A 25,998-nucleotide genomic window follows, 5' to 3' on the forward strand; every position below is an offset into this window, starting at 1 on the left:
ATAATTTAATAAAAATAAGAAGAGCTAGCTTATTTTGATTTTAAGTTCTCATCACTCTAAACCAATCATGACAAAAAAAAAAAAAAAAAAAAAAACACCTTCTTGGAGTTCTTTCATCATAAAAATTTAATAAAGACATTGTCAAAAGCTACATCAAAAATTACCTAACTAGTGAAAAAGGATTTTGTATCTCTTAGGAAATGTTTAAGAAATACACATCATAATTGAAAAATTGTAGCTTTAATATTATATATATGTGTATATATAATATTTATAAATTCTGCTGTGTACATATGACAATTTCTACTTTTTTGAAAATATATAAAATTCACACAAAATGGTCAGGATCCACTGATCACTAAGAATGAACAAATAAGCAACTAGCCTGCTAGCGCTTTGAAAATCTTATTCTGAGAATTTTCTCCATTCTTCATGAGTGGGTAACGCCTTTCCTTGCTACAAGCATATTAAGAACTGGATGCTTCTTGATATATTCAACAGCTTTACTGTGTGTGACCATAGTAAAATCATATCCATTAACCTGAAAGAATGAATAAAAATGAAAAATAAAATTCTATCCCAGAAACAACAACATGCAAAAATTGCAACTAGCTTTATAAATTCATACTAAATTCCCAGTGCAGTAATTTGATTTATGAACATTCAATTGAAGTTTCAACCTTATGAACAAAAATTTTCAATATCAGAAATTCGAGTTACAAACTCAAAGCTGAATTTTATTAACTTTTGCTCAACATCAGAAAGTCGACAAGTAAAGTTACTGAGAATGAAATGCTGTCAACAGTTATGTCAGAATATACTTTGTGTCTGCAATTCTGCCAAAGCATGAGGAGCTCTTGATAATGCTGTAGTTCAATCAGCAGCACAAGGAGCTGCATTGTGAAACTACAGTAACTAGCATTGTAGTAGTAGTTTAGGCATCATGTGGCAGTTGCAGTGCAATACAACGAACTGTATAAATTTCTGTAGTTGAGTCCTCAAGTAGCCCAAAAAAAAGTAATTGAGTTGTTGTTATTTGGTTTTTAGGAGCATTAGCAACTAAGGCCATATTGCTCCGAATTGAGTTGCATGAAAGACGAGGTTTAGTCACATCACAGCACAAAGTTGTAAAACAATCTGCAAATTAATCAGCTTATTTGCTTTACAGCAGCACACGTTCATACAGTGATGCTGCAGCAAAAGGAGCCACATGAATGGTCATTAGTTAGTATGCAGCAGAAGGAGCCACATGAAACAAAGGATCGGTAGCCACAATTCAACACAAGGACATGACAGATCAGTAGTCACAGGGCAGCACAAGGAGTGGATAACATGAGCAGTTTAGTCACATAATACATAAGGTCACGATTTAGCATGTCAGGAGGGAGCTGGAGATTAGTCTATTTATAGGCCCCAACAGTGCTGTAGTGTGGAACTGGACACCCATCATTATATAAGAACTTTTTTTTTTTTTTTTTTTTTTTGATTTGGTAGTTGTTGGCGCATCGGCTTCTGTGGCCATATTGCACCTCCCAAGGTTTTTGCAGTACTATGATCCAAGCCCGAGGCGGGAATCGAACCCGCGACCTTTGGGTTGCCGGGCAGGTACTTTACCCACTCGGCTAGCCCGGTCGGCTTATATAAGAACTGATTACCAGACAACCATGCTCACCTGCACTTGTAACATGATCTGTTTATCGAGGCACTGAATACAGAAAGGACATTTTTTTATTTATTTATTTATTGTATAATAGCTCCCAATAAACCATGGTAACTCTACCATGTGTTATATGAAGACACCATACAGATAAAGGCCAATAAGTGTAGTGGCGTAAATGTATTGTAGTGTAATGTTATATTATGATGTTTGGGTTATATGACTGGCCACTTAGCTCAATCAGCAGCAGAAACTGTCACTATTTGGTTACCATCCCTGACATGTGGAAATCTATTATCATGTGTTCTTATTTTACATAAGAAATCAAGTATATTACCCTCAGCATTGAAGGGTAGAAAGTACACTATTTCATGTTATAACAGCATCAACCACCAAGAGACAGTCAAAGTTAACCTGATACTTTCAGTGGTTAAGGCAGAGTGTGTAAGACAAGAAGTTAGGAGTTTTGAGAGTAGTCCTGGAGTGGGAGGTAATGATTAAGAACTACACTGATAAGCCAAAACATTATGGCAATCTACCTAATATGATGTTAGTCCTACAAGTTCAGCCAAAACAGCTCGTACCTGGCGAGGCATGGATGCTACAAGATTTCTAAATGTATCTTGTGGTATCTGGTACTAGTATGTAACCAGCATATCCTTTAATTCCTGTAAGGTCCGTGGTTGAGATACCGCAGATCGGAGTTGCTGTTCCAACACAAACCACAGATATTCGATGGGATTGATGTCTGGGGAATTTGGAGGCCAGGGCAATACCTGGAAATTTTCGTCATGTTCCGCGAACCAGTCTCGAACAATCTGGGCAGTGTGGTATGGCGCATTATCCTACTGAAAGATGGCACCGCCAGAGGGGAAGACCGTTGCCATGCTGTCGAGGCAGTGTTAGGTGGGTCGGAAAACTGCTAGTTGGGGGGGATACAAGGACTAATAGATTAACAGTAGCCACTGGCAGAGGTGGAAGTGATTCTTTCACTGCTTCTATTGAAATGAGCAGAAGCCTGAAAAACAAGATGCAGGATATTTCAGAGACTGCTGGGAGTCATTGCAGTACAAGTAAACACATGGGTTGTGTTAGGGTAGCTAAGAATAGAAACAGGTGCATGTATACCAATGCTAGGAGTTTGGTAAATAAATTTGATGAATTTGAGGTATTGCTCAAAACATCAAAGGCAGATATTGTTGGGATATCAGAGACGTGGTGTCACACAGATATAAGGAATGCAGAACTGGAATTTGGGGAGTACAATGTGTACAGACAGGATAGGAAGGGAGGAGTGGTTATGCTGTTAGTTAAAAAACACATAAAATCCAAGGAAGTGAAGCCAGTGGACATCGATGGACAGGGCAGTGTCGAGTCAGTTTGGTGTGACATAAGCATAGGGAAATCAAAATTGAGAGTAGGAATGTGCTATAGGCCTAATGACTCTGATGAGTATAATAAGATATTGTACAGGGAAATAGAGTGGGCCAGTAAATCAGAGAGTCTTATAATGGGGGATTTTAATTTCCCAGATATTGACTGGAATTTGTGGGTTGGTCACTCGCACACTAGCAAGGCTTTTGTGGATTTATTGGATGATTGTTTTCTACATCAGCATGTTCGTGAGGCAACAAGAGGGAGCAATACTCTTGATCTGATTATCAGTAGTGATTCTTCATGCATTAAGAATCTGCAGATAAATGAACCACTAGGTGGCAGTGATCACAGTGTGTTGAAGTGGGATTTACTCAAGGAGGTAACTACCATCAGAGGTAAAGGGAAGGGTTTTTGTTTTCGTAAAGGCGACTATGATGGTCTGAGACAGTATTTAAATTCTATACAGTGGGACCAACTGATGATGTTACCAACAGCAAACTCAAAATGGGAAGCATTCAAGGAACTAATCTTGGAGGCTACCAGGCTTTACATACCAACTAAGAAATATTGTTCAAGGTTTAGGCCTAAATGGTTGTCAGATGAACTAATGAGACATGTGGCAGAGAAGAAAAATGCATGGGATACATACAAATTAATGGGTGACATGGAAGCCTATGATAGATATAAGTTGGTCTGTAACCAAGTCACAAAGGAGATTAGGCAGGCAAAGGCAGACTACAAAAAATCCTTGGCAAAGGATGCAAAGAAAAACAGAAAAGAGTTCTTTACATATTTACACTCAAGAAGGAAAGGGATGAATCAGATTGGTCCACTGGATATTGATGGTTCAACAGTTGAGGATCCTGCTCAGGTGGTTAACAATCTAAACGGGTATTTTGCATCTACATTCACGCATGAGGAGTTATGCAGGAAGGAGAATGATGTAGGTAAAGTAAACATTGGCAGTGAGCTGGATGATTTTGTAATAACTGAGAGGAAAGTGGAGGAGAGATTGTTGAGGATAAACATAAAAAAGGCACCTGGGGTGGATGGGATCTATCCAGTTATATTAAAGGAGGCAGCAAAGGAAGTAAGCAAACCCCTAGCCATAATTATGAGAGCTTCTTTGGACTCAGGGGAGGTACCCATAGACTGGAGATGTGCAAATGTAACCCCAATTCACAAAGGAGGATCAAAGGCTGACACAAGTAATTATAGACCTGTTAGTTTAACTTCTGTTCCAGGTAAATTAATGGAGGCACTGGTTAAAGAAGCACTGCAGGATCATCTAGACAAGAATTCAGTTATAGCTCAGACGCAGCATGGTTTTGTTAAGGGCAGGTCTTGCCTGACCAATTTGATTGGATACTATGATGTAGTCACAAAAGAACTGGATGCAGGGAATAACTTTGATATTATATATTTGGATCTTAGAAAGGCTTTTGATACTGTTGCACATGGAAGACTGCTGCACAAATTGGAGCAGTGTGGCATTGGAGGCAAATTGCTGCTATGGATAAGGGGATGGTTGAGTGGCAGAAGACAGAGAGTGGTAATCAATGGACACTGCTCAACGTGGACTAATGTTATTAGTGGAGTTCCTCGGGGTTCAGTGTTGGGTCCATTGTTGTTTTCGGTGTTTATGAATGATATTGATGATGGGATATCAAGTTTAATGTCCAAGTTTGCAGATGATACAAAGGTTGGCAGGGTTGTTAAGGACACTACTGACGCTATGCTGCTGCAACAGGATCTGGAAAGGTTGAACAGATGGGCTGAGAGGTGGCAAATGAAGTTTAACATTGACAAATGTAAAGTACTACATATGGGAAACAGTAACCCCAGAGCAACGTATCAACTCTGCGGTACTACACTGATAGTGGTGGAGAATGAAAAGGACCTGGGGGTAATTGTGCAGGCAGATATGAAGTTCTCTGAGCAGTGCAGACGAGCTGCAAGAGTAGCTCATGGTGTCTTGTCAATGATATACAGGAATTTTTCTAGCAGGGATAAGGAGGTGATTATTCCCTTGTATAAGGCAATGGTTAGGCCACATCTTGAGTACTGTATACAGGTCTGGAGGCCTCATTTCAAGAAGGATGTAGAGCTGCTGGAACGGGTACAGAGAAGGGCAACAAGATTAGTGAATGGAACAAAGGGTTGCTCTTACGAAGAAAGGCTTAAGTTTTGCAAATTACAGTCTGGAGACTAGGCACCGGCGAGGTGATCTGATAGAGGTGTATAAGGCTTTGAATGGTTTGAGCATGCTCAATGCCAATGGGATTCTTCATCTTGCTCAGAATAATCACCTCAGAGGGCATAAATTCAAATTGAGGAAGGACGGATGTCGGATAGATGTGCGGAAATTTGCCTTTGGCCAGCGGGTGGTTGGTTGGTGGAACCGACTTCCATCACTTGTTGTTGAAGTTGATAGCCTAAACAAATTTAAAGCTCAACTGGACAGGTATTTTGAACGAACGGAGGGGTGAAATGGGAGTGGTGTGTGTTTTTTTTTTTTGGCTGATGCTGAATAAGCTTGCTTTCTTGCATCATATGCCTCTACTAATGCTAATGCTAATGAAAGGGTATACCTGGTCAGCAATGAGGTTTAGGTAGGTGGTAGACATCGGAGTGCCCAGCACATGGATTACTGGACCCACAGTATCCCAGCAGAACATCGCCCAAAGCATGACACCTCCACCACCGACTTGTTTTCGTCCCACGGTGCAACCAGGCACCATCACTTCCACAGGTAAACGACACACATGTACCTGGCTGTCCACATGGTGCAACAGCAAATGTGATTCATCGGACCAGACAACCTTCTTCCAATCACTCAAGGTCTAGTTTCGATGCTCGCGTGCCCATTGTAGGCCCATTGTCACCGGTGAACTGTGATTAGCATGGGCACTCGGAGCGGCCTGCGGTTATGCAGCCTCATTTTCAGCAGGGTTCAATGTGCTGTGTATTGTGACGCATTACTCCCTTCACCAGCATTCCAATTACCAGTGAGTTGCACCACAGTTGCCATTCTGTTGCCACGTACCATCTGGGGAGCCTTCGCTCACCTCGAGCATCGATGAGCCGTGGTCGTCCAACACCTCGCCGGTGGTTCATGGGTATTCCCTCCTCGGACCACTTTCGGTAGGTACTAACCACGACTGACCGTGAGCATCCCACCAGTCATGCTGTTTTGGATATGCTCTGACCCAGTCATCTGGCCATTACAATTTGGCCTTTGTCAAACTCGATTAAGTCCGCTGTCTTTCCCATCTGAAAAACAAGAGTAACACTGATTAACAGACTCAGTATCAGGTTTTTTATACCGTGTCCCGACTAGCACATGCATCTGCATAGTTCACCTACAGTTGCTTCGATTTGCATAATGACTCACTGGTCATAATGTTTTGGCTCATTGGTGTATTTAAAGAAGGCTGTAGTATGAAACAATGCTACTCCATCAACCACAGCATGATCCATTGAAAAGATGTAGCCTGAGTCTGTATCAGAGTAAGGAAATCATGCAAATACATCTAGATAAACCACTTGTCCATTTAAATGCAGATTGTTAAACAAAACATGCAAGCTGCAGAGCCGATTCTTCAAAGAATTGGTTCCGCAGCTTGCATGGTCATAAAACAATTTGTTTTATGACCATGGATAAGCAATCAGATAAGAAGTTCTTTGAGCAGTGCTATAAACCTTCCAGGGCAGCTCATATGGTTTTGTCAATAATATACAGAAATTTTCTAGCAGGGATACGGAGGTGATTGCCCCATTGTACAAGACAATGGTTGAGCTGCATCTTGAGTCCTGCAATACAGGTCTGGAGGTATGATTTTAGGAAGAATGTAGATCAGCAGGAATGGGTGCAGAAGAGCAATGAGATTGGTAAGTAGAACAAAAGAGTGCTCTTACCAAGAAAGGCTTCAGTTCTGCAAATGCAGCAACTGGAGACTAAACTCCTGCAAGGTGGTCTGATTGAGGTGTTTAAAGCTTTGAATGGATTGAGAAAGCTCAGTACTGATGGCATTCTTCTTGCTCAGACTACATTAGGGGTATAAATTCAAATCGAAGGATAGTTTCAAGATAGATGTGCGGAGGTTTGCCTTCAGCAGGTGGTTGACTGTTGGAACAAATTTCCATCTGTTGTTGTGGAAGTGGATAAATTCAAGGAAGAACTAGACAAACTATTGGAGGGGAATGGATAGGTGATGCGGGAAAGGTTTTTTTTTTTCTTCTGATGCAGTATAAGCTCACTTTCTTGCATTATTTGTCAATACTAATACTAACTCAAGATCTGACGACAAATGCAAAGCTTTTGGGGATAAATTTTTTTTTTTTTTATCAGTGTAGTGTACCCTAGGAGGTACAAGTATCCTATTCAGTAGAGAGAGTGAAGGAATATATTCGAAGAGAGCCAGTACAATGTATTTGCCATTGTCATTGAGAAGGCTTTAAAATCAAGGAAAACATTTTTGGAGGTGCATGGAAGGATAAAATATAGATACACCTTTTTTGTGATATAGTTTCCACTTTATCATAAATGTTGTGGTCATAAAACTTCCACAACAACAGACTTCTATCTGTTGTTGTGAAAGTGGATATTTTGAATAAATTCAAGGAAAGACTAAAACTACTGGAGGGGATGGGCAGGTGATGTGGAAAGTTTTCTTTTTCTTTTCTTTTTTTTCCCTTTTGCTGATGCTGTATAAGCTTGCTTGCATTATTTGCCACTACTAACACTAACTCAAGATCTGAGGAACTATGCAAGGCTTTGAGGAGTAATTTTTTATCAGCTTAGTCCCTAATCAGTGGAGAGAGTGAATATATTTGTAGAGCCACTACAAATTGCCAATTTGCCAATGTCACTGAGAAAGCCTTAAGATTTTGAGAAAACTTTGTTGGAGGTACATGGAAGGAGAATGCAGATACACCTTTTTGTGATATAGTTTCCACTTCCAACAACAGGCATCCATTTGTTTTTGTAGAAGTGGATATTTTGAATAAATTCAAGGAAGAAGTAGACAAATTATTGGTAGGGATGGACAAGTGATGTGGGAAAGTTTTTTTTTTTTTTTTGCTGTATAAGCTCACTTTCTTACATTGGGAGTAACTGTTTATCAGCATGATCCACCCTTGTAGGTGGAAGGATCCTATTCAGTAGTGAATATATTTAAAGACAGCCAGTACAAGGGTATTTACTAATGTCACTGAGAAGGCCTTAAGATTTCAGGGAAAACTTTGCTAGAGGTGCATGGAAGGAGAGAATACAGGTACATATTTTCGTAATATAGTTCAAAGTAACACTTGCACACATTTCAAGGTTGTTCTAAGAGGCCGAGGCCATAACAGCCAAAGAGCTTTCTGGGAACAGAAAGATGTGCTAAGAATTACATATTGCCGTATAATTGCATCCCTAAATTAACAAGAAGCTAGTGCTAAAGCAATAAGCAGTATAAGAATACTTTATCTTAACTGTATCAATGGTATTATTAGAAGAAAATGATGCAAGGAAGCAAGCTTATAACACCACCACAAAAAAAAAAAAAAAAAAAAAAAAATTAAAATTACCCTTACATTTATACTGCGATCTGCCTTTTTAAATTTATGTCTCCTTACATGTATTGTCAGGGCAAGAGTAAAGATGCTATCAGCATTTGGCTTACTTGATCCATTTAAAGCTTTAAACACTTCAGTCAGGTGTAGTTTTTAGACACCTTGGAACTCCTTGGAGAGAGTGACTTTTTGTGCCCCTGACAATGACACTAATCCAGTTGCTCATTACTGCACTCAATTCAACGTGCCTACAGCCCAGCCTTCCTTAAAAGGTATATCATTGACTGAGCCCCATGAGCTGTTCTAGCAGCTCATGAGGTTCTGTCAATGATATACAGGTCTACACTGCTCAGAGAAATTCTTGTATAACTGTACAATTACCCCTGGATCTCTTTTGTTCTCCATCACCTTGAGTGTGGTAACACCTATATTGGTATGTTATTTTGGGATTACTGCTACCTATATGCAATACCATACATTTATCAATGTTAAACCTCGACTGCCACTTCTCAGCCATTCTGACTAATTTTCTTAGGCCTCGCTGCAGTACTATGCCTTGATTCCTGTTAGTCACCACCCTGTCAACCTCTGTATTATCTGCAAACTTAGGTATTAAAATTGATATGATTTTATCAATGTCATTAATAAATACTGAAAACAATAAGGGGCCAAGCATTGAACCCTGAGGGACTCAACTCCCCTAATAAGCACAGTCCTCTAATAAACTGTCTTCTGCCACTCAATCATCTCTTTATTCAGGGATGGTCGAGTGGCAGACTATGTACATTTACTGCATCATAGCTAATCAGATTAGTCAGGCAAGATCTCCCTTTAACAAATTCATGCTATGATTGCCATATAACTGCATTCCAATCAATATTATCTTGCATTACTTCTTTAACCACTAACTATCTTCTCTAGAACAGAAGTCAAGCTTACAGGTCTATATTTACTCACTTTGCCCTTTGATCCTCTTTTTTTTTTTTGAACAGGGGAGACATTTTCATTATGTTCATCCCTTTCCTTCTAGTGTTAATGAAAACAAAGAATTTGCTTCTTTTCTTTGCATTTTTAGCTAGTCCTCACAATCTGCCTTAGCTTGTACCATAGAAATGGTTATACTGGTAAAAGCTATGATATATCACTGGATAAAACAGCAAAGAAAGGAGGGAAAAAGAAATTTTAAACATATATAGAAACAAAAAAAGCAGGGTCAATCAAGTTGGATCGTGATGATTAAACGGTCACTGCCAACTCAGTTCATATAATTGATGAATGGACACTTAGCATCAATATGTATAGATGAAAGTCCCTTCAGTGAAGAGAAAATTGTATTATGAATCTAAGATTATAAAATCAGCAACACTGATAGATATCGTAAAAGTGATAATGCTACAAGGTTTACTGTAAAATTGGTAACCTTTGAATTTCAAGTAAGCAATCCTCTATTAGGATTGTTTACTAAAAATACCAAGTGTTCAAAAGTTACCTATCAAAAGTTATCTCGACTACAAATATGCTTCATATACAATAAAACTGGTTTTTTCACACTCTCTCATAAATGTCTCTTATTTGCACAGGTTCAGCTTAATACAGCGAAGTATGAAAGAACAGAAAGGATTTAATGGTGGTCACCTGACAGGAGACCTGACAGCAATTATGGTAGTCACCTGACAGGAGACCCTCAAAAATTACATTCCTGCATTAACTACAGTACTAATCAATGATGAAAAATATGAAATTTTTTCTACCTTCATAAATAGACCCAAACTTTTACTGTAATAGTTTCTGAGTGATTTTTTGATGGTTTTCATACAGAAACTGTGCACAAGAACCTATTAGGGGTCCTACCACCATCTGCAAATATTTGACTTTTGCTTCAGGAGTAGTGTGGTATACCAGAGAAGCAGCAATGCTGTGCTTATTTAAAGTCTGAAGTGACGTGTCTTTTAAGAATTATTAATATGTATAATTAACCACTCTTTTACCACGTGGAGTTTTTAATATATATTTTATTAAGCATAGCCTAAACTAATATATACAATAGTGCGACGTTTCGGGTATCTTGCCGATACCCATCATCAGACCGTGCTGCTGACTGCCCTCAGACCTGAAGAGAAATGGGCTTCAGACCTGAAGAGAAAAGGGAGAGAGTCAATGCTGTATTCTATGTCAGGTACTTCAAAGACTATTGAAATACATTTCCCAGGGAGGCTGCAATTTCAAGACAAAGGCAGCTGGTTCTTGTTGCATGACAATGCCTCTGCCCATTCCTCACTTGTTGTGAAGCCCATTTCTCTTCAGGTCTGAGGGCGGTCAGCAACACGGTCTGATGATGGGTATCGGCAAGATATCCTGAAACATCACACTATTGTATATATTAGTTTAGGCTATGCTTAATAAAATATATATTAAAAACTCCACGTGGTAAAGGAGTGGTTAATTATACATATTAATAATTCTTAATGGATAACAACCAAGTGACATGTCTTTCTTATCCTACTAGTTCAATTAACATCTACAGTTTTACTCTAGTTGTTTTTGAAAGAATTATTACTGTTTTCATAAAGTAGAGACAGGACCTGACATTTTCTCCAAATGGCTGCTACACAGTGGGAAGCAAGATACGTAGTTTCAAATTCTGAAATAAACCTGAAAATGAAGTAATTAATAGTATCGAATATATGCAAGGCGGGACAATAAAGTTCCCAAACTAGTGATGTTGCAATCATGTTTGAAGAGTCTGAAAATAAACGAAAGTGGTATGAAGTTCAAATTTCCACCAACAGATGGTGGTACAGATATCATCCAGTAGGCTGACAGGTTACAAGTAACAACTAGTTTCATTAGTAGTGTTAATATTCCGTTTCACGATTTTGCAATGGAGCAACAAACGAACATCGAATTTTGCTTTAAACTGGGGGAACTTGCAACAGAAATGTATGAAAAGTTAAAAACTGTTTATGGTCGTCATTATTTTGGGTTTTTTTTTTTTTTAGGAGCATTAGCAACCAAGGTCATATTGCTCAGGGATATGCAGTGGTCATTCCCTGACCTTTCCGCATCCTCCGTATTTGACAGTCACGGGCTCAAACCCCGGTCTAATCAAGAAGCATGTGCTATGCACTGCTGCTCCTGTCCACCTGGCTACAGAGGCGCCGTTTATGGTCGTGAAACATTAAATTATACCAGTGTATCTGAATGGTATAAGCAGATCAAAGATGGACACGAGGACCCAAGAAGTGGGCATCCGTCAGCCTCTCAAAATAAGGACACAACTGCAAAAGTTTGGGAAATTGTGGCAAGAGATCATTATTTGACACTCAGAATGACAGCTGATGGGTTGGGTATGAATAAGGGAAAAGAAATGTGTGTGCAAAATTTGTGCCACATAGCCTCATGGATGAGTAGAAGCAATGAAGAGCATCATTATGCAAAGACTTCCTCTAGACTTGTCCAGAATATCCTAATTTCCTCAACTGTATTGTCACTAGAGATGTGCATTGGGTGTTTCAATATGACCCAGAGACAAAGTTTCAGAGCATGCAGTGGACTTCAAAATTATCACCAAAGGCCCAAAAAGTTGTTTATAGAAGTCCAGGATCAAGACGATGATGGTCACGTTTTTTGACAAACATGGTGTGATTCACAACAAACTTGTACCTGAAGGGGAGAGAGTCAATGCGCTATTCTATGTCAGGTACTTCAAAGACAATTGAAATACATTTCCCGGGGAGGCTGCAATTTCAAGAGAAAGACAGCTGGTTCTTCTTGCATGACAATGCCTCTGCCCATTCCTCACTTGTTGTGAAGACATTTTCGACAAAATGTGACACTGTACAAATCAACCATCCACCCTACTCTCCCAATCTAGCACAACTGAACTTCTTCCTCTTTCCCAAAGTGAAAACTTCCCTCAAAGGAAAGAGATTTCAAGACATTGAGGATATAATATCGGACTCATTAGGAGGGCACTCTGGTCACGGAAGAAAACAGTCGGTGGATTTTTGGCTGCTGTAAAGGGATAAGTATTTTTAAATTTTACCGTATTCTTCATTAATTAATATAGTACATTGTGTTTTACAGAGATATTAAATAGGTTTAGTAGCATTCGTTGGCTTCTTATTTTCAATTTAACCAGCGATTTTTGGAAGTTACGACTCCCAGTGTTGGCATCAATATTGTTTAACTAGCCGCCATATTGTAGTCAATAAGAAATAGCTTAACGTATATATATCGCAAACCGATAGCATAAGGTATAAAGTAACACTAGATAGCATAATAAGAAGCACCGTATTAGGAATCTGTTAGCTTATTATAGTATTATCAATTAATCAAAAATAATATTAATCTTATTAAAATTCATTGTTAATTAAATTGTATTTAAACAGAAATCATGACCCAGACTAGAGCTGCGAAGCAAAGATCACAGACTAGCGAGAGTGCTGTGGCTCAGGGGAGAAACAAAGGGGGCGATTCTCCAACACATCACAGTCTCAAAAAATATGTGAAATGTGAAATGTTTGCCGACCTTTCTAAAACAGGACATGATCTTGTCAAGGAGGATGCCTTTGTGTGTGCGCGGTGTCTAGAGTGTCGAGAAATTAGGTGCCAACTCAGTGTTCTGATAGGCGTTTATGAGAGCTTGGGGTGTATGGTAAACGCCCTCGAAGAAATCAATATGAGGGGCCCATCAAGCTCTCAGCTGCCCAGCTCAACAGCAGAGCTCACTCCAGTGCATCAGGCAACACAGTGGCAATCTCCAAGGCAGAATGTGCTGGTACCAAAGGAACTAGTTATTGTCGGTGACTATCGAGGGAGAGAGGGAGTATACTATGCAAGAAGGATAGCGGAACAGGACCAGGGTGTGTCTGCCAGGGGTAAAAGTTGATGACGTTGTAGAGCAGATATCACCTTTTAAGGGCACAAAAGGTGATATTGTTGTATACATTGGAACTAATGACATTAAGAGTAAGAGATCTGCAGATTTACTCAACAAGTACAGGTCAATGTTGAAAAAAAAAGTGGCAAGTTAGGGTTGAATGTGAGAGTGTCTGCAATTCTGCTCAGACACGATAGGAGGGAGTATATGATGAGAGCCTTGTCAATCAATTCGGCCCTGGAGAGATTGTGCAAGGCTCAAGGGGTAGAATTTTTCTCCAGCCTGGTTTGTTGCTTGTTGACAGGAGAGACTGCTTCTACAAGGAGGTACACTTAAATAGAAAGGGTGAAAGGATATTTGCTGATGCTATCGAGGCAGTGTTAGGTGGGTTGGAAAACCGCTAGCTTGAGGGGATACAGAGACTAAAAGTTTTAACAGCGGCTGCAGGCAGAGGCAAAAGTGATTCTTCACTGCTTCTATTAGAATGAGCAGCAGCCTGGAAAGCAAGGTAATGGAGATTTCCAGGACTGCTGGGAGTCATAGTGGAACAAATAAATACATGGGCTGTGTTAGGGTTTGTTTGTTTGTTTCGGGATTTATTGGGTGCATCGGCAACTATGGCCATAGTGCGCCATATGTTAGGGTAACTAAGAGTAGGAACAGGTGCATGTATACTTGCATGTACACCAATGCTAGGAGTATAGTTAATAAATTTTATGGGCTTGAAGTGCTAGTCAAGACATCAAAGGCAGATACTGTTGGGATATCAGAGATGTGGTGTCACACAGATATAAGCAGTGCAGAATTGGAATTTGGGGAGTACTATGTGTACAGAAAGGATAGACAGGAAGGGAGGAGGGGTTATGCTGTTAGTTAAGAAACACAAAATCTAAGGAAGTGCATCCAATTGATGTTGGTGGATAATGCAATGTTGAGTCTGTTTAGTGTGACATAAGCACTGGGAAAGGAAAAATTAGTGTAGGTTTGTGTTATAGGCCTAATGAATCTGATGAGTGTAATGAGCAATTGTGCAGAGAAATAGAGTGGGCCAGTAAATCAGAATGTCTTATAATGGAGGATTTTAACTTTCCAGATATTGACTGGAATTTGTGGTTGGTCACTCGCACACTAGCAAGATTTGTGGATTTATTGAATGACTGTTTTCCACAGCAACATGTTAGATCTGAACTCTTGATCTGATTATTCATGCATTAAGAATTTGCAGATAAAGGAACCACTGGGTGACAGTGATCACAGTGTACTGATGTGGGATTTACTTAAAAATGTAACTACCTTCAAGAGTAAAGGGAAGGGTTTTCCCTTTTTTAAAGGTGACTACAGAGGTCTCAGACAGTTTTTAAAAATTCTATATAGTGAGATCAACTGATGATGTTAACAACGGTGAAGTCTTCTAAATGGGAAACCTTCGGGGACTTAATCTTGGAGGCTACTAGGCTTTTCATACCAACTAAGAAATACTGTTCAAGGTTCAGGCCTAAATGGATGTCAGATGAATTAATGAGTCTTGTGGTAGAGAAGAAAAATGCATAGAAAGCATATAAATTATCAGGCGACACAGAAGCCTATGGCAGATATAAGCTAGTCTGTAATCAAGTCACAGAGGAGTTTAGGCAGGCAAGGTAGATTACAAGAAATCTTTGGCAAAGGATGCAAAGAAAAACAGCAGAGTTCTTTACTTATGTAAACTCCAGAAAGAAGGGGATGAATCAGATTGGTCCACTTAACATAGATGGTTTGACTATTGATGATCTTGCTCAAGTAGCTGATAAACTAAATGAGTATTTTGCATCTATATACACACATGAGGAATTATTCAAGATGGGGAATTCCAGAAGTTTATCAAACTTAAACAGGGAGCTAAGTGATTTTTCAATGACTGAGAGCAAAGTGGAGGAGAAATTGTTGAAGTTAAATATAAAAAATGTACCTGGGGTAGATGGAATCTATCCCGTTATATTGAAGGAGGCAGTGAGGGAAGTCAGCAAACCCTTAGCCATAATTATGAGCATCCTGAGATTCAGGGGAGGTCCCCATGGACTGGAGATATGTAAATGTATCCTCAATTCACAAAGGGGAGTCAAAGTGTGGCACAAATAATTATAGACCTGTTAGTTTAACTTCTGTTCTGGGGAAAAAATAACGGACTCACTGGTTAAAGAGGTGATACAGGATCACCTATACAAGACTGCAGCAATAGTTCAGACATAGCATGGGTTTGTTAAGTGGAAGTCTTGTCTGACCAATTTGATTGGATACTACGATGTGGTCACAAAGGAACTGGATGCAAAAAATGATTTTGATATCCTATACTTGGATTTCAGAAAAGCTTTTGATACTGTTGCTCATGGAAGATTACTCTACAAATTGGAGGTATGGCATTAAGGGCAAGTTGCTGCAATGGATAAAGGGATGGTTGGGTGGGAGACAGCAGAGAGTGGTAATAAATGGACACTGCTCTACGTGAACTAATGTTATTAGTGGATTCCCCCAGGGTTCGGTGATGGGCCCATTGTTATTTTGTGTATTTATTAATGATATCGATGAAGGTATATCAAGCTTAATGTCCAAGTTCACAGCTGATACAAAGGTTGGCAGGGTTGTTAATGACAAAGTAAAGACAAAGTATGCTACTGCAACATGATCTAGAAAAGTTAGGCAGATGGGCTAAGTGGCAACTGAAGTTTAACATTGACAAATGGAAAGCACTGCATATGGGTAGCAGTAAACCAAGAGAAAACTTAATTTTGGAGGCTACTAGGCTTTTCATTCCAACTAAGAAATACTGTTCAAGGTTTAGGCATAAATGTATGTCAGATGAATTAATGAGGCTCGTGGCAGAGAAGAAAAATGTATGGGATGCACATAAAGTATCAGGTGACACAGAAGCCTATGGCAGATATAAACTAGTCTGTAATCATGTCACAAAGGAAGTTAGGCAGGCAAAGGCAGATTACGAGAAATCTTTGGCAAAGGATGCAAAAGAAAACAGCAAACAGTTCTTTACTTATGTAAACTCTAGAAGGAAAGAGATGAATTGGATTGAACCACTTAACATAGATGGATTGACTATTGATGATCGTGCTCAGGTAGTTGATAAACTTGATGAGTATTTTGCATCTACATTCACACATGAGGAGTTACTCAATGAGGGGAATGCCAGAAGTTTATCAAACTCTAACAGGGAGCTGGGTGATTTTGTAATAACTGAGAGCAAAGTGGAGGAGAAACTATTGAAGTTAAACATAGAAAAGGCACCTGGGGTGGATGGAATCTATCCAGTTATATTAAAGGAGGCAGCAAAGGAAGTAATCAAACCCTTAGCTATAATTATGAGCGCTTCCTTGGACTCAGGGGAGGTCCCCATGGACTGGAGGTGTGCAAATGTATCACCAGTTCACAAAGGGGGGGTTCAAAAGGTGACACAAGTAACTATAGACTTGTTAGTTTAACTTGTGTTCCGGAGAAAATAATGGAATCACTAGTTAAAGAAGCACTGCAGGATAATCTAGACAAGGCTGCAGTAATAGTTAAGACACAGCATGGGTTTGTTAAAGGGAGGTCTTGTCTGACCAATTTGTTTGGATACTATGATGTAGTCACAAAGGAACTGAATGCTAAAAATAATTTTGATATCATATACTTGGATTTCAGGAAAGCTTTTGACACTTTTGCACATGGAAGACTGCTGTGCAAATTGGAGAGGTATGGCATTAAGGGTAAGTAGCTACAATCAATAAAGAGATGGTTGAGTGGGAGACGACAGAGTGGTAATCAATGGACACTGCTCTTTCCGGACAAATGTTATTAGTGGAGATCCCCAGAGTTCGGTATTGGGCCCATTGTTGTTTTCAGTATTTATCAATAATATTGATGAAAGTATATCAGGTTTAATGTCCAAGTTTGCAGATGATACAAAGGTTGGTAGGGTTGTTAACGACAGTAAAGACAGTACGCTACTCCAACTGGATCTAGATAAGTCGGAAAAATGGGCTGAGAAGTGGCAACTGAAGTTTAACATTGACAAATGCAAAGTACTGCATATGGGTAGAAATAACCCCAGAGGAACGTACCAACTGTATAGTACTACATTCAGGGAAGTGGAAAGTGAAAAAGAACTGGGGGTAACTGTGGAGTCAAAAGTGAAGTTCGCTGAGCAGTGCAGACGGGCTGCCAGGGCTGTTGTTGTTATTATTTGGTTTTTAGGAGCATTAGCAACGAAGGCCATATCGTTCCGAGAATATGCGGTCATTCCCTTGACCTTTCCGCATCCTCCCTATTTGGTGGTGACGGGCTCGAACCCCGGTCTAATCAAGAAGCGTGTGCTCCTTCCCACCTGGCTACGGTGGCGCCTATGGCTGCCAGGGCAGGTCATGGAGTCTTGTCAATGATATATAGGAATTTTGCTAGCAGGGAGAGGGGAGGTGATTATCCCCTTGTATAAGGCAATGGTCAGGTCACACCTAGAGTACTGTGTAAAGGTCTGAAGGCCTCATTTTAGAAATGATGTAGAGAAGGGAAACAAAACTGGTGAGGGGAACAAAGGGGTGCACTTACCAAGAAAGACTTAAGTTCTGCAAATTGCAGCACCTGGAGAGTAGGCACCTGCGAGGTGACCTGATTGAGGTGTATGAGGCCTTCAATGGGTTGGGCAAGCTGAATGCTGATCGGATTCTTCCTCTTGCTCAGATTAAGAACCTGAGGGGTCACAGTTTCAAATTGAGGAAAGACAGTTGTAGAATAGATGTGTAGAAATTTGCCTTTAGCCAGTGGGTAGTTGATTGGTGGAACAGACTTCCATCTTTTGCGTTGGAAGTTGATAGCCTAAATAAATTTAAGGCTGAGCTGGGCAGACATTTGGAACGAATGGAGGGTTTTTTTTTATTTTTTTTTTGGCTGATGCTGCATAAGCTTGCTTTCTTGTATCGTATGCCTCTTCTAATGCTAATACTAATAATGCTAATGCTAATTCTCGCTGTGTGCCAAGAATGCTCACAAATTTTCAGAAACAGTATAGAATTCAAATCTGTGAGGAAAATTAATACATGCATGATGCAAATCCACAAAAGTTGAACATGGATTCATCACTAGGATTTGGAAACAAAAGGAGTCCATGCAATGGAACAACATGGGTATTACCAAAGCCCAAAACATTCAAGGCTCAGTCCTCTACTGAAAAAATTGACTACCATTTTTTGGGATATGGACAGAATTCCCTTCATTCTACAATTAACTTTCTTATCACACAGCACCCCACTCATCTTTCTCCAGTTCAGCCATCCACATTGCATTCTGTGCTCAATCCTCCATCCCTTTCAACGTTCGATCCCAGATACTTAAATTTCAAAACAGATGGTAGCTTTTCCTCCTGCAGTTTTATAGAACTCTCAACTTCTCCATTCAATACCATATATTCTGTTGTTTTTTCTGGAATTTTTAGGAGCATTAGCAACTAAGGCCATACTGCTCCGGGATATGCGGTGGTCATTCCTTGACCTTTCCGCATCTTCTGTATTTGGTGGTAACAGGCTCGAACCCCATTCTAATCAAGAGGCATGTGATACGCACTACTGCTCCTTCCCACCTGGCTACAGAGGCGCCATATATATATTGTCTTTGTTCTACTTATCCTCATGCCTCTATCTTCCAACACTTTCCTCCATTCCTCCAATTTCTTCTCTGCCTTTCCTTGGGATGATTTGCACAGTACAATATCATCTGCGAACAGCATACTCCATGGTGCTCTACTCTTCACTTCTCTCACCAACACATTCATTACCAGATCAAACATATGGGCTGAGAGCTGATCCCTGGTGCAGTCCAACAACAGAGAACCCCTCAGTCATACCTACACTGCTCTTAACCTGTGTCACTGCTCCCTCGTACACATCCTACACAAGCCTTACGTACTTTTCCGATGCACCCTTCTCCCTCATACATCTCCATACCTCTTGTCTGGGCACTCTATCATATGCTTTTTCCAGGTCTATAAACACCATGTGCAACTCTAATTGCATCTCCCTGTATCTTTCCATCACCTGCCTTAAAGCAAAGACCGCATCTGTTGCTCTTCTTCCTGGCATGAAACCAAACTGTTCCTCTCCTATTTCTGTCTCCTGCCTTAACCTTCCTTCCACAATTCTTTCCCAGATTTTCACTGAATGAGACATTAACTTTATTCCCCTGTAGTTCCCACATTCCTGCACATCACCCTTTCCTTTAAAGATTGGCACAAGTATACTTTCCCTCCACTCATCGGGTATCCTCTCCTGCTGCCACAGTTTTTCCATCAAGTCCCATAGAATATCGATCCCTTCTTCTTCCAGACTACTCCATACCTCTACTACTATCTGATCAGCACCTACTGCTTTCCCTCTCTTCATTTTTCTGAGTGCGCTTTCCACTTCTTTCCTGTTTATGCCTTCCACTACTCTCACATTCATCTCTCCATCCTCGCATAGTGCTCTTGGGTTTTCCTCATTTAATAGCTTCTTAAAATAGTCTTTCCACCTTTCCTTAACCTTCTCCGGGTCCTGTATAACCAGCAGCAGTGCATAGCACATGCTTCTTGATTAGACCGGGGTTCGAGCCCGTCACCACCAAATATGGAGGATGCGGAAAAGGTCAGGGAATGACCACCGCATATTCCCGGAGCAATATGGCCTTAGTTGCTAATGCTCCTAAAAATCAAAATAACTAACAAATAACTAACCTGTATAACCACTCCCCTCTCATCTTTTATCTGTTTTATTGATGAGAAGTCCTTCGATGCCTTATCTCTCACTTTGGCTATTCTCATCAGTTGCCTTTTTGCCTCCTTATTTGCTATTGTATGTGCTTCTTTATCTTCCTGGCTACCTGTTACATCCCATCTTTTCTTTATCTCCTTCTTTTGTTTTATCACCGATTGCACTTCCTCATTCCACCACCAAGCCTCCTTTCCTGATGTTTTCCCCAACAACTCTTCACCAACTTTCTTTAAGAAACAACTATTTGTTTTCCACCACTCTTGCACGTCTTCCGGTAACTTTATTCCTTTTAGCACCTTTTCCCTGAACTCCTTCCTCAAACCCTCCTCTTTCAATCTCCACCACTTTATCCTTTTCTCCCTCTGTCCTGAATATTTCTTACTTTTGTCCACTGCAACCTCCCAATTGGCCACAAGCAATCTATGTTGTGCAGACACACTTTCTCCGTTTATCACCTTGCTGTTCCTCATTTCCTTTAGATGCCCCCTACGGCACATGATATAGTCAATCTGGCTTGTCCTTTCCCCACTCCTGTATGTTATCAGCTGGCTTTCTTTCTTTTCGAAGTAGGTGTTAACTATTGCCAGGTCAAATGCCACTGCGTGTTCTACTATCCTATCTCCTTCTCTGTTTCTTTCCCCAATACTCCACCTTCCATACACTCTTCCTTCCTCTCTCTTGCCTCTTCCTAAATGACCATTTAGATCGCCCCCAATGATCATTCTCTCATTCTCAGGTATTGCCATGACCACTTGATCCATTTCCATCCAAAAACTGTCCTTTTCTTCTTCCCCGCATCCTACTTGTGGGGCCTATGCACACTATCGTGGTCAAGTGTCCACCCACTTCTAGCTTGACGCTCATAATCCTATCACTCCTGTTAACCTCACACACTCCATCTTTTAACTCCTTATTAACTAAGATACCTATCCATTTCTTCCTCCCTCATCCGCTCCTCTAAAGAACAACTTATACCCTTCACCGAGCTCTTTTGCTTTATTTCCCCTCCACCAAGTCTCTTGTAGGCATAGGATCTTCACTCTTCTTTGCATCAAATCCACAGTCTCTCTGCTCTTTCCATTCATCGTCCCAATGTTCAATGTTCCTATTCTAACACTTTTCAACTCCTTCTTCATCTCTAGCTGAACTAACTTCTTTAACCGGACCCGTCCTTTGTTCGGTAGCCCTGACACATCTACTTTCCATCAATCACCTTTTGTTTTGGCATAGTTTTTATGACCGGATGCCCTTCCTGACGTCAACCCTCACCATATTCTTGCCCCTAGTATTTTCCTTAAAATGCTGATACAAATAATAATCATCTAATTTATTTAAAAATTTGTCCCCCTGGTTAGTTTCCCCTCCCACTTGCCACAAACAACAAGGGACATATGAAAATCAGCCATAATAATGCATTCACACTTGCTTGCCCTTGCCCATTCCATTTGCAGTCATGGCTTTTATCATGCTCTTTACAATATTCTGGTCTGTAGCATACCCACGACTGTCATTTTACCTTTGCTTCCAACTGACTCACAACACAGATTCTATGCTGGCATGTATAAGTTCTGAATCTGGGAAAGCTTTTGCCATGCTCAGGCTGTTTTTGTAAGAAGCATGACACCCAGCTTCTCCTACTTGCCTGTCCTTCCTAAAAATCTTATATACCATAATGAAACTCATCAGCCTCTATTTCTGGGTGACACAACATTTCATAAGCCTTATTATGTGAGCATTAGTTGTTCTTACCAGCAGTTTGAATTCCCCCATTTTATTGACATCACCCCTGACATTACTGTAGATATAGTTGGGACTATATCTACTCTGACCTCCCCCAGAAGTTATTTAAGCTTGTTTCCCTAGCATTAGCTTCCTGCTGAACATTGTTACCTTCAGCACATCCTGCTAACATCAGTTCTTGTAGCCACAAGATCTATAAGAACCTTGAGATATGGGCAAACATTACTTTGAACTACATGATATGTCTGAAGATGTTGAATCCATTATTATAGAAAGTTAAAAAAAAAAAGTACATTTTATGCTTTGCAATTAGATGAGACCACGGATGTTTCCAATCTAGCCATTTTAATTGTATTTGCATGCTACTTGAATGAAGGTAAAGTGGAAGAAAATATGCTGTTTTGTCATCCTTTAACAGAGCGTACAACAGGTGAGGACATTTTTAATTTAATTAAATCGTATTTTGAAGAAAAACAAACTGATTGGTCTTTGTGTTGTGGAATTTGTACAGATGGAGCAAAATCAATGACAGAAAAATTTGTGGGCCTTATTACTCGCATCAAAAATATATGTGCTGATATCTTGTGGACACATTTCAGCATTCATAGACAAGCTCTAGTGTCGAGACAAATGTCTCAACAACTTAAAAGTGTACTTGATGATGCTGTCAAAATAGTTAACTTTATAAAATCGAGACCAACAAATTCCAGACTATTCACTTCTTTATGTAAAGAAATGAGCAGTGAGCATGTAACCCTTTTGACACACACAGATATTAGATGGCTGTCACGTGGCAAAGTAATTACACGCTTATTTGAACCAAGGCAAGAATTAATTCTTTTCTTCGTGAATCATCCTTTTCATCTCAGTGGATGTACAACAGACCAAATATGGCTTCAAAATGTAGCTTATTTGTCAGATATTTTTTCGAAGATAAATGAACACAATTTATCATTACAAGGCGCAAATACAATGGTTTTCACTGATCAAGGCCGAGTGGAAAGCATGATAAAGAAAATTTAAATCTTGGGAAGACTTTATTGATAACAGTACCGAGTGCTTTAGCACTTTAAACAATTTTTTAACTGAAAATGAACAGACTTTGGATAAAGTTGTTAAGAAAATTATTAAAGAGCATCTCAACTTCCTACAGGTCACTTTTTAGAGAGTATTTTCCACAAATATCAAAAAATCTGAACTGGATTCATAATCCATTTGACGAGTCTTTGTGGCAATGACTGACCTAAAAGTGACAGAAAAAGAAAACCTTTTTGATATATCAACAGCATTTGAATCTCAAAACTTATTCAAGACTGAAAATCTTATAACCTTTTGGCTCAGATTAAAAACAGAATATCCATCACTTAGCAAAAAAGCTGTGAAAATCCTGCTGCCATTTTCAACTACGTATATGTGTGAGAGAACTTTTGCAATTTATATCTCACTGAAGTCTCAATACCGGAACAAACATGATGAAGAACAAGATTTGAGACTCTGTCTATCTTCTGTTGAACCAAATATTGCTACTCTTTGTTCAGCAAAAAAACAAACCCAACAATCACATTAAATTTATGATTTATTTTGATTTATAACTACATATTATCATGTTTAAGGATTTTATTACATACATTCCATAAGACCTTTGTGATGACTGGACAATTTTAGTATTAAATAACTGTATTTCATTTGAAACCTTGTTAATTTTTTGATTTGATGAAATGCATGTTCATTTGTAAAAATACGTAAAATTTTGTGTGTTAATAATAGGTGTTTTGTTGATCATTACTGGTGTCCTCGTAATTATTCATAAGCTATTGATATACACATTTTTTCAAAAAAAGAAAAGTAGTAAATGACATTTATTACTCATATCTTGGACCTTCTGATCGTACAAAGCAGTGAGGTAGCTTGTGGTAAAAGGGTTATAAAAATTATAAATAATAATGAACAAAGATAGAATAAAGTAAAATAAAATTAAATATAAAGTAAAGCATTGCCAACGAAAGAAACCACATCTATAATTTCTTATAATTAGTTTACTGTCTTATAGTATATGGTGTTAAATATGTTTTCCACGCTAATTTTTTTTTTTCATTCTCAAAGACCATTTTGTACAGGTACTTTATAATAATTTTATATTAATACGCAATATCGCTTATAAACATGTAGTACTAGAAATATTTTATAATAAAATTCAGTACTGTACTATTATACGATTTCATAAAATATAGGCTTAGGGGTTCGCAATAAAAATATTATGCTGAAAGGGGGTTCGCGATAAAATTATTATGCTGAAAGGGGGGTTCGCGAGTCAAAAAATGTTGGGAAACCCTGTTATAACAGAACATATGATAACGATGAAAGTATAGTGCATTTTAATGATTTGAATTGGTAACTAATACAATTTACAAACCACGCTCTTGACTTTTTATATGGCCTTAAGGTCACGCTCGTGACATTAAAAATGACATTTTAGAGAGATAAATAGCTTAGTTATACAGCAAAAATTTCAACTTTCAAGATCTTGGAACGAATTACCAAAAAAGAATGTGTTATTGGGTTCACATTATGATATTTTAATGATACGATGGTGTCTCTGGAACGGATTAATATCGTAAAGCGGGGTACACTATTGTAGCTATGCACGTGGTTTTAAATGCGGTATTTATGAATGTTTAACGTTCATTTTTTGCAATTAATGTTCATATTTTCGATTTTTGTTGATACTTGATACTTGGGGGAAAAAAACTCATAAATCCGAGAACTCGTAAAGCGATTTTTTTTTTTTTTTTTTTGATTTGGTAGTTGTTGGCGCATCGGCTTCTGTGGCCATATTGCACCTCCCAAGGTTTTTGCAGTACTTTGATCCAGGCCCGAGGCGGGAATCGAACCCGCGACCTTTGGGTTGCCGGGCAGGTACTTTACCCACTCGGCTAGCCCGGTCGGCCTCGTAAAGCGAGAACTGCCTGTACATATAAATATATATATATATATATTCTCTTTAATTCTAGAAGAGTCTGTGTGCATGTGTGTGTATATATATATATATACACATACACTCTTCTAGGATTAAAGTATCCATATTTTGAGATATTATTTGCTATTAATTCTAGTAATCCATGCAAAAAAACTGTGGCCTTTCTGTTTTTTAGCACTATCAGTTATTGTTTGTTTGTTTGTTGTTTGTTATTTGGTTTTTAGGAGCATTAGCAACTAAGGCCATATTGCTCCGGGATATGCGGTGGGCATTCCCTGACCTTTCCGCATCCTCAGTATTTGATGGTGACGGGCTCGAACCCTGGTCTAATCAAGAAGCGTGTGCTAAGCACTGCTGCTCCTTCCCACCTAGCTACGGAGGTGCCCAATCAGTTATTAACTGAACTATGGAACTCTGAACTAATCTTGCAAAATATGGTTAAGTAAGGTATTTAGAGGGCAGCTGTGTAACCCAGTGACCATGTTTGATATTACTATAGAAGATTCTTGAGCAAAAAAGAGATAGAAAATGTCCACTGTGCAGGTTTGTTGGTGCCAAAGTATGCACATAGATGGCAGTGAAAAAAAAAGTGCACTTCATTATGCAGTTGGGATATTTTACCTTTGTTGTGAATTAATTACTACTGAGAAGAATTAAATCTATTATTTTATGCACATAAATTAAGTTATTTCTGAAAAAAATTAACCATAGAAGCTGCTTCAATAGTTTTCCTTTCATTTTCACTACTACTCTGCTAAGCCAAGGTAAAAAATGAAAGTATAAAAATTTTATCACGTACTAATATTCAAACTGGACGATTCTAACATCCTGGAAATTATTACAACTTATTTATGCACACAAAAATACGGATTTAATTCCAAAGAATTACGTTCCATTTTAACTTGGTTAAAATGCAATGTAATGTTACATGTATAATTTTCCAGTGAGTCATACAGTATTCACACAGTGAGTAATTTCTCTCTTCACTAACAGCTCCTCTAAAGTAACACCAAACTTGGTTACCAGTTCATGCAACTGC

The 25,998-nt window shown here is 39.1% G+C and overlaps 1 protein-coding gene across 1 annotated transcript in view; it reads right to left on the reverse strand.

Moving 5' to 3' along the window:
* Positions 1–288: 288 nt before the first annotated feature.
* LOC150086090 (tax1-binding protein 3 homolog) overlaps positions 289–25,998 on the reverse strand; it is a 61,096-nt gene continuing 35,386 nt past the window's right edge. The window contains exon 4 of the mRNA XM_090373699.1: positions 289–541. Within this exon, the coding sequence (XP_090229825.1) occupies positions 431–541 (111 nt within the window). The 3' untranslated portion in view covers positions 289–430. The remainder of the gene's footprint in view (positions 542–25,998) is intronic.

Source organism: Mastigoproctus giganteus, chromosome 5 (assembly GCF_048544385.1).
Source record: "Mastigoproctus giganteus isolate SK-2022 chromosome 5, ASM4854438v1, whole genome shotgun sequence".
NCBI lineage: Eukaryota > Metazoa > Arthropoda > Arachnida > Uropygi > Thelyphonidae > Mastigoproctus > Mastigoproctus giganteus.